This window comes from Mixophyes fleayi, chromosome 1 (genome assembly GCF_038048845.1).
Source record: "Mixophyes fleayi isolate aMixFle1 chromosome 1, aMixFle1.hap1, whole genome shotgun sequence".
NCBI classification, from domain to species: domain Eukaryota; kingdom Metazoa; phylum Chordata; class Amphibia; order Anura; family Limnodynastidae; genus Mixophyes; species Mixophyes fleayi.
In genome coordinates this window covers 3509303-3524584 of record NC_134402.1, presented here as the reverse complement: position 1 = coordinate 3524584, position 15282 = coordinate 3509303, and the positions used below count along the sequence as shown (strand labels likewise).

The 15282-nt window shown below is 41.7% G+C and overlaps 1 protein-coding gene across 5 annotated transcripts in view; it reads right to left on the bottom strand.

The window, feature by feature from the left end:
- The window catches only part of LOC142098140 (transcription factor COE3-like), a 119331-nt gene that overhangs the window by 36247 nt on the left and 67802 nt on the right, over positions 1–15282 (bottom strand). For all 5 annotated transcript variants that reach the window (XM_075180712.1, XM_075180972.1, XM_075180806.1 and 2 more), the window contains 3 exons: positions 12660–12715; positions 11399–11472; positions 4684–4752 (listed from right to left, as the gene is read on the bottom strand). In XM_075180712.1, coding sequence (XP_075036813.1) covers positions 4684–4752; positions 11399–11472; positions 12660–12715 — 199 coding nt within the window. The remainder of the gene's footprint in view (positions 1–4683; positions 4753–11398; positions 11473–12659; positions 12716–15282) is intronic.

Sequence of the window (15282 nt, the reverse complement as noted above, 5' to 3'; positions counted from 1 at the left end):
TGATTAACATGTTGATAGGGCACTTATCAAGCTCTCTAAACCACTGGGGCTGGGCTGGTGTAAGAGGGGCTTCTAGGAGGCAGACAGAAGAGACCAAAGACCACCCGAGTCTACCGCAGGGTATGGCTGAGTGAGGCTTGATCCTGAGCAGTGTGATCTTACATCTTGTGTCCATGATAGACGCCTAATAACTGAGATACAAAGACTAAAGTACAGCTCAGTATTACTACTACATTCCGTGCATTTGAAGGGGCCCCATTAAATATCATTTTGTGGGCATTTATTAAAAAAAATCATCCCATGACAGAGCATTCGATAGGAGGCCGTCCGGTGACGACTGACCTCTCATCTCCGGGTACTGACTCAGAGTCTGCACTGCGCGTGAATGACCTTAGGTCGCACCTGCGCAAAGACATTTTGTGATAGTTACCGGAGGGGAAAGCAGGAAGGCTGCGGTGACGGATCAGAAGATCCCTCTCCTGCGTTGCTCTCCCCATAGCGTAGAATAGGCTCAAGCGCCAAAAAGCTAGGAAAGAGCAGGCATCGCACCCAATACATCGCAGAAATTGTTACCCAGTAAAACAACATCACGCTGTACCCAGCGCTACAGATGAGCGAAGTGGGCGGAGTTTTGTCTGCACTGAGTTCCTTGTATCTGCCACATACAGGACTTAATGCATCGTTCACATACAGGTATCTGCTGGCAGCTGAGTAATCACAATAATAAAAATAATAATAATAATAATAATAATAATAACACTGGAAAACAAAAGTCCTGGAATAACTTTACACAGCCCACTTGTCGTCTTGTAGATAATGATATTGAGTTTGGTCACTGGTTGAGAACTATAATAAGATTGCGGGTAGTTCTCACTTAACTTGGAGAAACGTCCCTCAATGTTGTTCATACAGCCCATCCCCAGAGACCCACCAACACACTACGTAAGTATTACGGCCATACACAATACAAATATTCCATCTACCAAGGGTGGGAGATCTTCCAGCATGGAATAAGAAAGTGACTCATCTCACTTGCAATATCCTAGGATTATTATTATCTTCAGAACCAAAATATACCAGACACACGGAGTGTCAACATTCTCAACACAACCAATAACAGATGCCATTCAGCATATTAATCTCCATATAGTTTAATAATTTCGTATTGTGTCCTAAACATCTCTCTGTTTGAGCGAATTTATAGTGACATGGTTTGTGGTGTTTTTGTTTTTTTTCCAGGCAGAAGATTATGAATCTCACTCTCACTTTGCCTCTTCCATCACTTGAATCAGAGCAATAAGTCTGTGACACATGATGCTACCACTCTACTCAGCCTCAGGTCCCTCGCATCACTTAAAACAGAGCCGGATGCATTGACAAACGACGCTTCCATTCTGAATGGAGCCATTAAAAGCCATTAACAGGTCATTGTGCTAAAATCAGGTGACCATTGTGGGACTAAGGCCAGGGTGGCTTTGTTGTGCAGAAAAGCTGTTATCTCCAGCTATTGATTGACAGGTTCCCGAGGAAGCTGTCTCTGATCAATAGAGAGGTCTCACATTCAAATAACAATTCTGGATCTGTGAAGAGAAGTGTAGAAGATGCTACAGATAAACACAAGCATTCAGGGCTGGAGAAAGGCACAAAAAGCGAGAGTGAATAAGAAGAGAAGAGAGGTACGAGGACAGAGCACAGATTCCACAATGGCTGGATAAAATAAACACAATGACTGTCACCTTATCACAGTTCGTGGTGGATCATGACCACAGAGGATGCCTGGGACTGATCTGAAGGCACCGTTAGTATTCCCATACAAATATTGTGCTAGCAAAGCTAATGACATTTTCCACTATTATAAACTTACAGAATAGCAGTGGCCCTTGGGGGCTTGCAGAACAAACTCCTGTATACATATTCTATGCACATATACAATTGTGTCTTATAGGCTGTGACGCATTAAGCTGTAAAGTAAAGCAAGAGATGAGATGGAGCAGATCATACGAAACATCTTTAATTAATGTTCCAATAATGCGGCTTATAAATTAAAAAATTTAAATAAAAGAATACAAGCTGCCACAAAGGGCAAGTATACTATATATAATATCAGTATCTTTCTATATTATCTGTATCTCTGAACATTAGTTAGAAATGATGGATGAAAATGAAGAACAAAAAATGGTTATAATGTTAAATACATGTTTTGTTCTACTATATTATTTAATGATAGTAACATGACTGCTTACATGTAAGGGAAGAAACATTTGAATATGGAGTCAAACAATAATTAGTAGAATAGTGTTGCCCCAAGAGCTTACAAGTTATGTAGGACAGGAATAATATGAGATACATATATTTTGCCTTTTAAAGAACAATAAAAAGACAGTAAAGTACAAATATGAGTTTACATAGAAAAGCCCAGAGTAATAGGTATTGATCATGGAATAAGTATTGTGCCCCCTACTCAGCTCTCTTCATAGGCTGTCAAGGCTGCCTGTCTCTGGGACTGGGCAGGATCAGCCAATCAGAGATGGGAAGGAGAGGGATGAACTCTGCAGTGCAGTCAGGAGACATCAGAGAAGCAGCTAGCTTAACTACTGTCTATGGTTGTGGTGCAGCCCAGGTACTGATCCCTAACCTAGCAATTTCCCTAGGTCAGTAGAATGTGGGCTTTGCATTAAACCATGGTCAACAGAATGTGGGCTCTGCAGAATGTGGGCTCTGTATTATACCGTGGTCAGCAGAGTGTGGACTCTGCATTATAACGTGGTCAGTAGAATGTGGACTCTGCATTAAACCATGGTCAACAGAATGTGGGCTCTGCAGAATGTGGGCTCTGTATTATACCGTGGTCAGCAGAGTGTGGACTCTGCATTATAACGTGGTCAGCAGTATGTGGGCTCTGTATTATACCGTGGTCAGCAGAGTGTGGGCTCTGCATTATAATGTGGTCAGCAGAATGTGGGCTCTGTAGAATGTGGTCTCTGTATTATACCGTGGTCAGCAGAGTGTGGGCTCTGTATTATACCGTGGTCAGCAGAGTGTGGGCTCTGTATTATACCGTGGTCAGCAGAATGTGGGCTCTGCAGAATGTGGGCTTTGCATTATACCGTGGTCAGCAGAGTGTGGACTCTGCATTATACCGTGGTCAGCAGAGTGTGGACTCTGCATTATAACGTGGTCAGAAGAGTGTGGGCTCTGCATTATAACGTGGTCAGTAGAATGTGGACTCTGCATTAAACCATGGTCAACAGAATGTGGGCTCTGTATTATACCGTGGTCAGCAGAGTGTGGACTCTGCATTATAACATGGTCAGCAGAATATGGGCTCTGTATTATACCGTGGTCAGCAGAGTGTGGGCTCTGCATTATAATGTGGTCAGCAGAATGTGGGCTCTGCAGAATGTGGGCTTTGCATTATACCAGGTGCGCTGGTATAGCCCCGGAGGTAATGATGGGCCACATTGTACGCCGGCCAGGTATGGCACAGGTGCTGGAGCCCCGGAGGGAATGGGCCACTTGGTGTGCAGGCCGTGGTAATCTTGCACAGGCCAGGGGTATGGTACGGGTGTGCTGGTCTAGCACTGGAGATAATGGGCCACTTGGTGCACAGGCCGAAGTTCGGTACAAGTACAGCCCCTTTGGACTGGCTTGTGGTGCATTATGATTAGCACAAAAGGGTTCGGGTTCCAGAATGCCTGGGGATTGTTGTCGCAATTTAAGGATGCACTACACCGATGCGCTTCGGGGAAAATGGCAGAAAACACGGATGTCCAGAGAATGGGACTTGTGATGGGACAGTGCTCTCCCTCCACCATATCAGTGCAAGGTTAATTTAATAAACCGAGTTAATTGCCAACAAGTCAGTGTGGTGTCTCTTATTACATAGCATAAGTAATAAGGTTAAGTTAAAGGTTAATGTTTATGTTGTCAACCGCTTAGCATTTTAACAACATTGCCTACATCTATTCTATGCTGCCTCGATGATCCTCCTGAAGTCACTTCTGCAAGGACGGAAAACAGGCAAAGACTAATGTTCAAGAGAAGGGTCCTAATAATTCAGTTTTAGAGGTATTCCTGGATTGGAGGATTGTCTGCTGTGTTCTGTACATCTCTAGAATAAAGTTCCATTATGAAATGCATTTAAACACAAGGTAAAAGGAGACTCTATAGACCTTTATGTTTAGTTCTTGCTACTTCCAGATACCTCTGAGATAATCCCACATTTTATGTATATTAAGATTTAGTGCAGCTTCTACAGGCATTTACATATGTGGCCATGAAGGGCAAGATTTTCTGTGTCACCATACCCTTCCCCAACCTTCTCTCAACCCCATAGCAAGCTGGACTGCACTCTGTAAAACATAAATAATGTGACCTTTATTCAGATCCTGGTTACTTATTGATATCAGAAAAATAATACTGATACACAAAAATAATAAAAAAAAGAAAGTAAACAATAATGTGCAATGTGCGGAGAGTCCCTGCTCCTCTTGCACCGTAGACCCAGGGCCTGTACGACCTTTCTCTAAACCCGGCCCTCAGTGCTTACCGCCCCACATTAGAGAGCTATTATTACAACTTTTCCAGCAAAATAAATGGTTGCGGCTGTGACTTGCTCTGGCTTCTGCACTGAAATCCGCTCCATCTGTGGACAGTATATCGGTATAACAGTTCATACCTTACCTGTCTATGATAACCGGGTCCGAGGGCGTTTCGTTGCGATTCCCACAGCTCTTCTTATCACAGCATCGACTGGAATTCAAAAGCAGGAATTAATATGACAATATTCCCAAAGGAAAACTAAATAGGAAATGTGATCTAGTAGATTGTCAGCCTCTGGGTCACAGGCCTAATGCAAGACCTAAATCAGGGGATAGGACATCTAGCTTAGGGCCATCTTTTCCATTGGGCATGATGGGCAGGTGCCTGGGGGCCCCATGGACAAGGGGGCCCCTTAGGCAGGGCTCTTACTTAGAATAAATAATCCTGAAAAAAAAAGCCTGCAAAAAACCTTCAAGGGTCACTGAGCAAGTTCATCTATCTATCTCTATCTCTATATATCTATATCTATATCTGTATCTCTATACATCTATATCTATATATATCTATATCTATATCTATATCTATAGGGGCCCCGGTGCACTGCTTTGCTCAGGGGCCCATAATGTTGTTAAGATGGCCCTGATCTAGCTATCGCTTTATTACTTGAACCTTTAAATAGATTGTCACAGCACTATACCTGCTGAGGAAATAAATTATACTGTGACAGTAAGTCACTGACAATGTTATGATACCAGTGATATGGTTATTTCAAACACACGATGCACATTACTGGTGGGCACTGGGTAAGTAAGGAAGAGACACAGGTAAGGGAGTAGGCGGTGTTTGCCAAAACACAGAGTGAAAGTCAATCCTTTGTACCTATTTTTGTGCTTGTGACGTCTATTGCGGTGAGGAGGCAGGAGGTGATCGGACAAGTCAGGGTGCTCTATGGGGAATATGGGGTTGCACAATACTGCCCCAGATTCTGGAGAAGCAGTTTTATTGTAGGAAACCTGAGAGGTGGAGAGAACATTTCTGGAGGATTTAGCCCATGTAGAGGGCATTGTCAAAGACTTGTTTGATGTACAAAATATGCAGCCTGAAGGTGGTAATCAGACCGTACATTCTATGTGCCATGTTCTCTGCTACCTCGGAAAGCCACTAAGAGTGTTAACACATTAATATACACACTGTACAAGGTAGATAAAAGATCACAATGTAAAGCGGTTACACAAAAAGGCTTCACAAGAATAAGACTCCGCCAGCAACTTTGTTGTAAAAATGTAACAAAGGACTGGGTGATACAGAATGATACAATGTAATTGCTCAGTGTATACAAACAGATACTCTTCCGTTTCAGCCTTATATGTAAACTAAGAGACAACACACACAGGGGTCTTATTTAGGCGCCTGTACTAAATACTAAAATGTATCACTTGTATATTACTGCTGTTGGGTTTAACACACCAGGTTATTAATTTCCACCATTCCCAGACACATCTGTCATTTGTATGTATTCAGGTACCGGGGACTGACGCACAATGCACACCAGGGAACCTTTGTATTGCAGCTGTATAGTCAGCCCTGCGCACACTATGGTGACCGCTCCCCCTCTGCTCTCAGACACCTACACAGCTTAGATCATCCTAAGGAGGGAATGTATGAAGTTGGGATTTTTTGAAATCTCTGCACATCAGCAGCAAAGTGTTATCCAGCGGTTTGGAGGGTCCACACTCAAATCACCAGTGATGTGCGGTGATTTCAAAACACCCACCAGTGGTTTCATCAAAGTCGACGGAAAAATCAACAGAGAAACTTTCACTTCTTTAGACCTGTTTAGTAACATAAGAGGAGGCACCAGGAGTTATGAATTATGGGGAAAGCATTATTCTCTGATCACAGGGCAATATTATTTTTTAATTAAAGTGAGGGGTCAATATTATTTGTTACAATGTGCACCCCATTAAAAGTATATAATGAGGTTTGTTTTATGACCTCATCAAGATTGTGGAAAAAATCAAGCTCTTCTGTGCTGAACCTTCCCACCCAGCTGCCTCTCTATACTCCAACACTCCAACACTCCAACACTCCAACACTCCAACACTCCAACACTTCAACACTCCAACACTCCAACACTCCAACACTCCAACACTCCAACACTTCAACACTCCCAACACTCCAACACTCCAACACTCAACACTCCAACACTCCGCACCTACATCTCGCTACCTTCTCCTGCTCCTTCTCCTGCAAAACAAAATAACATTTTTCCAACTGGTTTCAAGAGAGGGTACATTATGTGTGTAAAGCACACGCAGAAGAGGTGCCTAGGGGCTGTCCATTTCCTCACATCGGACAGTGTACACTTTTACACCCCCAAGATGCTGCCATCTTGTGCCACACTCTTCCTCGTTAGAAATATAAGCCTTAATGTAGAGGCAATAACTGTGTGTATAAATATTTCTTCACACGATAATACTTTCATATTATGCATTAATATTTTTATTTTACTTCTTTCCAACTTTAGCTGAGAACTTTGGAGTAATTCCAGGTGATAATCTTCTCAGCTCAGCTATTAATGTCCTCGGTGCTCATCCGTGCCTCATTACCCCAAATCCTTTATAACTCACAGTAAACTCGATCCCCTGACACTCTGCCTTAGGGACAAACAAGTGGAGATGTTGGTAACAGTTTCCAGGCAGGAGATCTCCTCAGGTCACCAGAGATGTCTCTTCAAGGACCAAAAATGAGAAAACAAGGAATTAAATGCAGCTTCTATTTGTGTCTTCCAGGTTATTCCTGCAGCTGTGCTCCTTCTAGAGCCAGTCTAGGTGTGGTGAGGCGGGGGTCTAATAAGAACCATTCTGTAGCGTTTCTCAATGTTTGATTATAGGGTAAGAAGAAATCTAGTGATCATTACTGACCAGTACAGCAGTAAGTGAGCTCTGTGCTGAATCTCATTTACTATGTATTACATAAATGCACAACATATGTCTTCCATATCCTCAATGTGACACTATTACCTCTCAACCAATCTTCCATATGATAATCTCCCAATTATCCATTAACCATGTCACACTCTATAACAGGGGTCAGGGAACTTTTTTACCTTTTACTCCAAAATATATTTAGATACGCCGCCGATGTTACCCCCTTGATTTGAAAGGAAGGAAATCATATATTATTAATTATTGGAATTCCAAATTTTATTGAATCTATTCAAAATTTCTTTGAAAGCTTCAACTTCAAAACTTCAGGTTTTGGAGAAATGATGTTGCTTCATTTTTGATACGAGACCATCAATATTGGGGCATTTTGATGTCAGAGCAATTTGGATACAGTCTTCAGCGTCCAATCTATTGCTCTGCTTTGTTTTTATGTTCGTTAGAGTGGAAAATCCTTGTTCGCAAAGGTAGGTTGTTGCAAAAGGCAGCAACTTTTTGACTGCCGCGTCATGTGCAATTGTGATGCCTTTACAGCTGTTGACATCCAAAAATATGTTTTCAAATGTAATACGTGCTTCATTATTACGTCGAAGGTCAAGAAGTGCCTCTGCCAACCCTTGGGCTCTTCTGGTACAGCAGCAATTTCACATTTAAAGGAGTCTACAAACCAACTGACAGCATGTGAATCGGCAGCATTACCCCCAGGAATTTCATTTTTACCCCATTTGGGGTAATTTACCCCTGTTCCCTGACCACTGCTCTATAACAACGTCACCGATCCTTCATGTAATACCATATCAACACTCATCAACCCTTCATGTGATACCATATCACCACTACAGTCATCTTTCATGTGATACTATAACTCCGCTCCACCCATCATTCGTTTGATATTATATCTCCACTCCACCAATCCTACATGTAATGCTATACCACCTCATCCACCCATCCTCCATCTGATACTATCTCCGCTCCACCAATCCTCCATGTAATAGAATATGACCTTATCCACCCATCCTCAATGTGATATTATATCACCCATCCTCCATGTGATATTATGTCTCTGCTTCACCCATCATTCATTTAATACTATACCACCTCATCCACCCATCCTCCATGTGATACTATCTCCGCTCCACCAATCCTCCATGTAATAGAATATGACCTCATCCACCCATCCTCCATCTGATATTATATCACCCACCCACCCATCCTCCATGTGATATTATGTCTCTGCTTCACCCATCCTTCATTTAATACTATACCACCTCATCCACCCATCCTCCATCTGATACTATCTCCGCTCCACCAATCCTCCATGTAATAGAATATGACCTCATCCACCCATCTTCCATGTGATATTATATCACCTCTCCACCCATCCTCCATGTAATATTGTATAATACAGGTACAGCTACTTTTAAATTTAAAAGCTGTACATGACATAATCCTCAGAGTTTATATATACTTCTGAAAGCTACTGGCTTTTTATTCAAAGGTAATGTGTATCTGGCCCAAAAAATCAGTGTTGTGGCTCAGGTCACCTCTCCCAGCTAGGTCCATGGTCCTTGCAGGTACGTCACAGTCATCCCTTCACTATGGGGGGTATTTCCATACATCTCTATATACGAGTGCTGAGATGTTATCAGCGCAGTCACAGATTTACCAGTAAACATTAAAAAACTAGGAACCACAGCATACCATACCCCTCCCATTCCCATTGTTTTTCTACCAGCCCGTTCTTTCTCCAGATTTCTGGACAGCAGAGGACATAAATTCCTTGTGTATTGTTCAGCACCAAATATCGAGGAGACCCCACCCAGGCTCAGTGAGCAGCGCCTCTACCCACGCACCTCGGAGGATATTAGCTTTATGAATGTCATGTGGGCCGTATTTACAGGAGAACAGACAGAAGCACACAAATACAGAGCTCTGTTATCTGCAATATACAATACACAGTTCACTTACCTGCAATACAAAGATAGATATGTTTTCTGCTATACAAAGTCCTATTACCTACAATGCAAAGCTCTATTACCAATGGTGCAAAGCTCTATTACCAATGGTGCAAAGCTCTATTACCAATGGTGCAAAGCTCTATTACCAATGGTGCAAAGCTCTATTACCAATGGTGCAAAGCTCTTTTACCAATGGTGCAAAGCTCTATTACTTATAATACAAAGTCCTATGACCTACAATGCAAAGACAGACATATAATACAACACTTATCTGCTATACAAAGTCATATTACAATGTAAAGTGCCATTGCCTATAATACAAAGCTCTATTACTTATAATACAAAGTCCAATTATCAACAAATGAAAAGCTATAATACTTTTGATACAAAATCCCATTGCCTAAAAAGCAAACCTATATTACCTACAATATATACTTCTATACCTTAAATACAAGGATCTATTATCTGCAAAAGTAACAACATCTACAATAAATGCTATATTGCCTAGAAAATAAAGCTCTATAACGTGCAATAAACAATGTGTATATAGGAACGTACACCACTATTCTGTGCTGCTGGAGGACCCTGCTCCTTCCGCTATGTAACTCTCAGCTTCCCACTCTGTAGCTTCCCACTCGCCTGCATGCCCTGTCCTCAATAATACAATCACACGAGTGGACAGGTCATTACTTCCCACAATATTGCACAATCATCGCCTGAAATACTCTGTGTGGCTGTGATCATTCTGATGATTTGACTGGCTACAGATTTTCTACATCTGCCATATTAAAAATTGGGGACACATGGATGAGGAGCAGATGAAGAATTATAATGAAAGCTGTTATGACGCTTGTTATTCACCTTACAAAGTGGATACATCTATTATGTACAATATAAAGCTCTGATCTGTGCAGTAATGGTGTATTATCTACAATGTAAGATCCATTACATTGGTAGGCAGCAGGCGCCCCCCAGGTGGGTCACAGGGGACCAGAATAATGTCTCCTTTACAGGAAGAGTCGTTCACACGGTCTGCAGGAAGTTTGTTCCTGATGGCACCGTGATGTCATCTCACCAGGTTTCCTAGGCACCCACAGGTTGTCCTACTGCTTGGGTGAAGACTTTTGCTCCTGTTCTGACCTCATAACGTGATCTGAGGCTCCTCTGTACAGGTAACGTGTGGATCCTGTGTGGGTCCAAGGGCCATTTGTGAGGCCTCTTAAAAAAATCATGTTACCACCACCTGTGTTTTGCCTATGATGTAATTATATGGACTCATGCTTCACCTGAGCCTGTGGTGCATTCAGCCACAGCTCAACCACAAAAAAAGGGTTCAATCAACCACACAAAAGTATTGGTGACCATAGACACGTGTGCTCAGGGTGAATGCTGGACTGACGTGTATGAAACATATCCTATTACCCTATGCCCATGTTCCGTCCAGTGTTGACACTGAAATATGTTTTGTTCTGTGACCACTGTTTTCATAGCATTCAATGAGCCCTCCTTGCAGTGTAGGTGAAACAATAAATACAGCTTAAATAGAACATAACACGGCGTCCGTGTGTACGAGCCCCGTTTTATCTACAGTGTAGACCAGTACGTTCTACAATTATTATCAGGACAGCCAAAATAAAGTTCTGCCAAAACTAAAGCAGAAAACTGTGAGACGTTCAGTAAATAACAGCTGGAGCAGATGCTTGTAAAGCAATATGTGATATCTAGATAATACAACCTGTCTGTTACACAATAATACTACAAGTGTTACACCCATACCATATACACAAGGGAAACTTCAATATAGAACATTTCATGAAGCAAGCAATGACAAACACAGCGGGAGGAAGCTACACTGTCTTGTTAGTCCCTGGGATAGTTGCCCACATCACATACTGAACCACAAGAAACGCGTGTGTAATTTCATTATCTGGTGGTGTTCTCCACCTCTCTCACCTGCACATAATCTCATGCGTGAGGAGAACACGGCACATCTCTGGGTTCTTGTCCTGTCCTTCATAGATGATCGCCTGGAACCAAGAGATTTAGGACTTGTTATATATTATTTGCAGAATCTTTATGCAAGACGCGTTTCTCTATGTTCTTACAATGTCAGTGAAATGGAAGCACTGTGTTAAATTTGAAATCTGTATGAAGATATGAATAATAAAAAACCCAAATCTACCTGTATTTAATTAGTGACCCAAGGTTGCAGCTTTTTCTGGTCCTCCTGCCCACGCCCCCCTCTCTGCCATTTAAAGTGTTTAAATGTTTGCTGGTTATATATTACAGCTCTTAGAAAACCATCTGCATGAAGCAGCCGCCCGGGGCTTTTTGGTAGGGGAAGGAATAGGTCAGCAACACGTAAATATGATGTGGTAACACACATGTGACAATCCAATGCAAGACAAATTAGGAGAGGAAATGTTGGAAACCAGTCTACAGCTAATTCTTCTAAAATTTAGTCTGTACCTCACTTCCCCTGTGGCTGAAAAATAGATATTTGTAATAGAAGGTGCCTCATATCGCAGCAAATATAGGCCTCAACTTATACTTCGTTATAGCATTGTCCGATACATCATAGGGGGAAATGCCAGAGATTACATTGCTATCATCAGCAATAACCCCTTCATAGAATATTTACATAAATAAATAAGTATTTTTAATGTCTAATTATAGGAATTTAATTTTGCAAGAAATTAAAGAACATTTGTAAATTGTCAAAAAAAAAAATCATTTATACTATAATGTAGAGAATGAAAACTCTATCTGTGGGGTAAATGTATCAAGCTGAGAGTTTTCCGGCGGGTTTGAAAAGTGGAGATGTTGCCTATAGCAACCAATCAGATTCTAGCTATCATTTTGTAGAATTAACTAAATAAATGATATCTAGAATCTGATTGGTTTTTCAAACCCGCCGGAAAACTCTCAGCTTGATACATTTACCCCCAGGGGTCTGCATTGTTGTTTTTTTAAACTTTATATTTTAATAACTAGTGGAACTGAAAGCAAAAATCTGTTCAGATCCAATGCACAAGTGAAAATCACCTGCCCCCCAGTTTTCGCATCTACAGAGCGACAGACACTGGTCCGGCAAAGCAGGGAGATAACTCTTACAAAGGGGGACAGAGTAACATATTGCAGGGGAAAGGTACTCATAAAACTGCCATAGTTACCCCGCTGATAACACAGGAGGTAGTTAGGGGCACAGCCTTACCTGCTTGGACATGGAGTCAACAAGTCGCACGTACAGATCCTGCTCCGTCCTGAGACCTGTACAAATAAGACACAAGTTCCTCTGTCAGTCTGATGGGGTTTCATTCAGTATAAGCAGCATTGTACAGTCACAGGATATACAGTGCAACGTGTTGAGGACTGTAGTAGAACAGATTGTGATACCTGTATACTAGAGACAAGGCACCTTTATCACTAGCCGAAACTTGCCGGTTGCCTAAAGTACCAGGAGGTAGGAGGCACCTAAAATACTGACATAATGTCATTCATTCAGTGACTTAATTGTTACAGCAGAGCCTCCGCACTGAGTACCGGCCTGAGTAGCATTGCACCCCTCCTTATATAAAATTAAAGTGCATGCTTTTGTGGCATTAATAGCTCCCTCATCACTTGTGCCAATGCAGACTAGTGCCACAGGAGCATGTGCAACAAGTGTTGGCCCCCATGATAAGTAAATACTACTAGTATATAACTGAAATATTGATACTACCCCCAGTATATAAATAAATAAGATTGATAGTGACCCCTTGTTAAGAAAATAATTATATGTATCCCAGTAAAACCACAATTAAAGAATGTAATATGGACCCATTCATTAATATATAATTGATGTCTCCTTACTAAAAACTTACTTAAAACCTTCCGCTTTCCTTGGTCCTACGTTCTGAACTGGATAAGAAACTGATGAACTGAAGATGGATAATCCATATGGGAATAAGAAAACCCCTAAAGACAGAACATACCGCTCCCAAGTAACACCCCTGTGCCAAATGAGTTCATCTCTGATGGATCCAGACAATTAATAGCTGGGCAGCCAATCAGGAATGTTCTGATATCTGTGAATGGCTGAGCAGAGTGACTGCAGCTCCAGACACAATCTCAGGTTTCTGACAGATATCAGTATAGAATAACCCGAATCAGCTCTGCCACATTTTCTCTGACAGCCTGTCTTACCTTTATTAATTACACTCTATACAGACATAGGACACAACAATCCCAACATGACCTGACCACTGGACATGATCATAATACAATTCTATTACACTATATACAGACATAGGACACTACACCCCCAACATGACCTGACCACTGGGCATGATCATAATACAATTCTATTACACTGTATACAGACATAGGACACTACACCCCCAACATGACCTGACCACTGGGCATGATCATAATACAATTCTATTACACTGTATACAGACATAGGACACTACACCCCCAACATGACCTGACCACTGGGCATGATCATAATACAATTCTATTACACTATACAGACATAGGACACTACACCCCCAACATGACCTGACCACTGGACATGATCATAATACAATTCTATTACACACTATACAGACATAGGACACTACACCCCCAACATGACCTGACCACTGGACATGATCATAATACAATTCTATTACACTATACAGACATAGGACACTACACCCCCAACATGACCTGACCACTGGACATGATCATAATACAATTCTAATACACACTATACAGACATAGGACACTACACCCCCAACATGACCTGACCACTGGACATGATCATAATACAATTCTATTACACTATATACAGACATAGGACACTACACCTCCAACATGACCTGACCACTGGACATGATCATAATACAATTCTATTACACACTATACAGACATAGGACACTACATCCCCAACATGACCTGACCACTGGGCATGATCATAATACAATTCTATTACACTATACAGACATAGGACACTACACCCCCAACATGACCTGACCACTGGACATGATCATAATACAATTCTATTACACTCTATACAGACATAGGACACTACACCTCAACATGACCTGACCAGTGGGCATGATCATAATACAATTCTATTTCACTGTATACAGACATAGGACACTACACCTCCAACATGACCTGACCACTGGACATGATCATAATACAATTCTATTACACTGTATACAGACATAGGACACTACACCTCCAACATGACCTGACCACTGGACATGATCATAATACAATTCTATTACACTGTATACAGACATAGGACACTACACCCCCAACATGACCTGACCACTGGGCATGATCATAATACAATTCTATTACACTATACAGACATAGGACACTACACCCCCAACATGACCTGACCACTGGACATGATTATAATACAATTCTATTACACTCTACACAGACATAGGACACTTCACCTCCAACATGACCTGACCACTGGACATGATCATAATACAATTCTATTACACTGTATACAGACATAGGACACTACACCCCAACATGACCTGACCACTGGGCATGATCATAATACAATTCTATTGCACTGTATACAGACATAGGAGACTACACCTCCAACATGACCTGACCACTGGACATGATCATAATACAATTCTATTACACTGTATACAGACATAGGACACTACACCCCCAACATGACCTGACCACTGGACATGATCATAATACAATTCTATTACACTCTACACAGACATAGGACACTTCACCTCCAACATGACCTGACCACTGGACATGATCATAATACAATTCTATTACACTGTATACAGACATAGGACACTACACCCCCAACATGACCTGACCACTGGGCA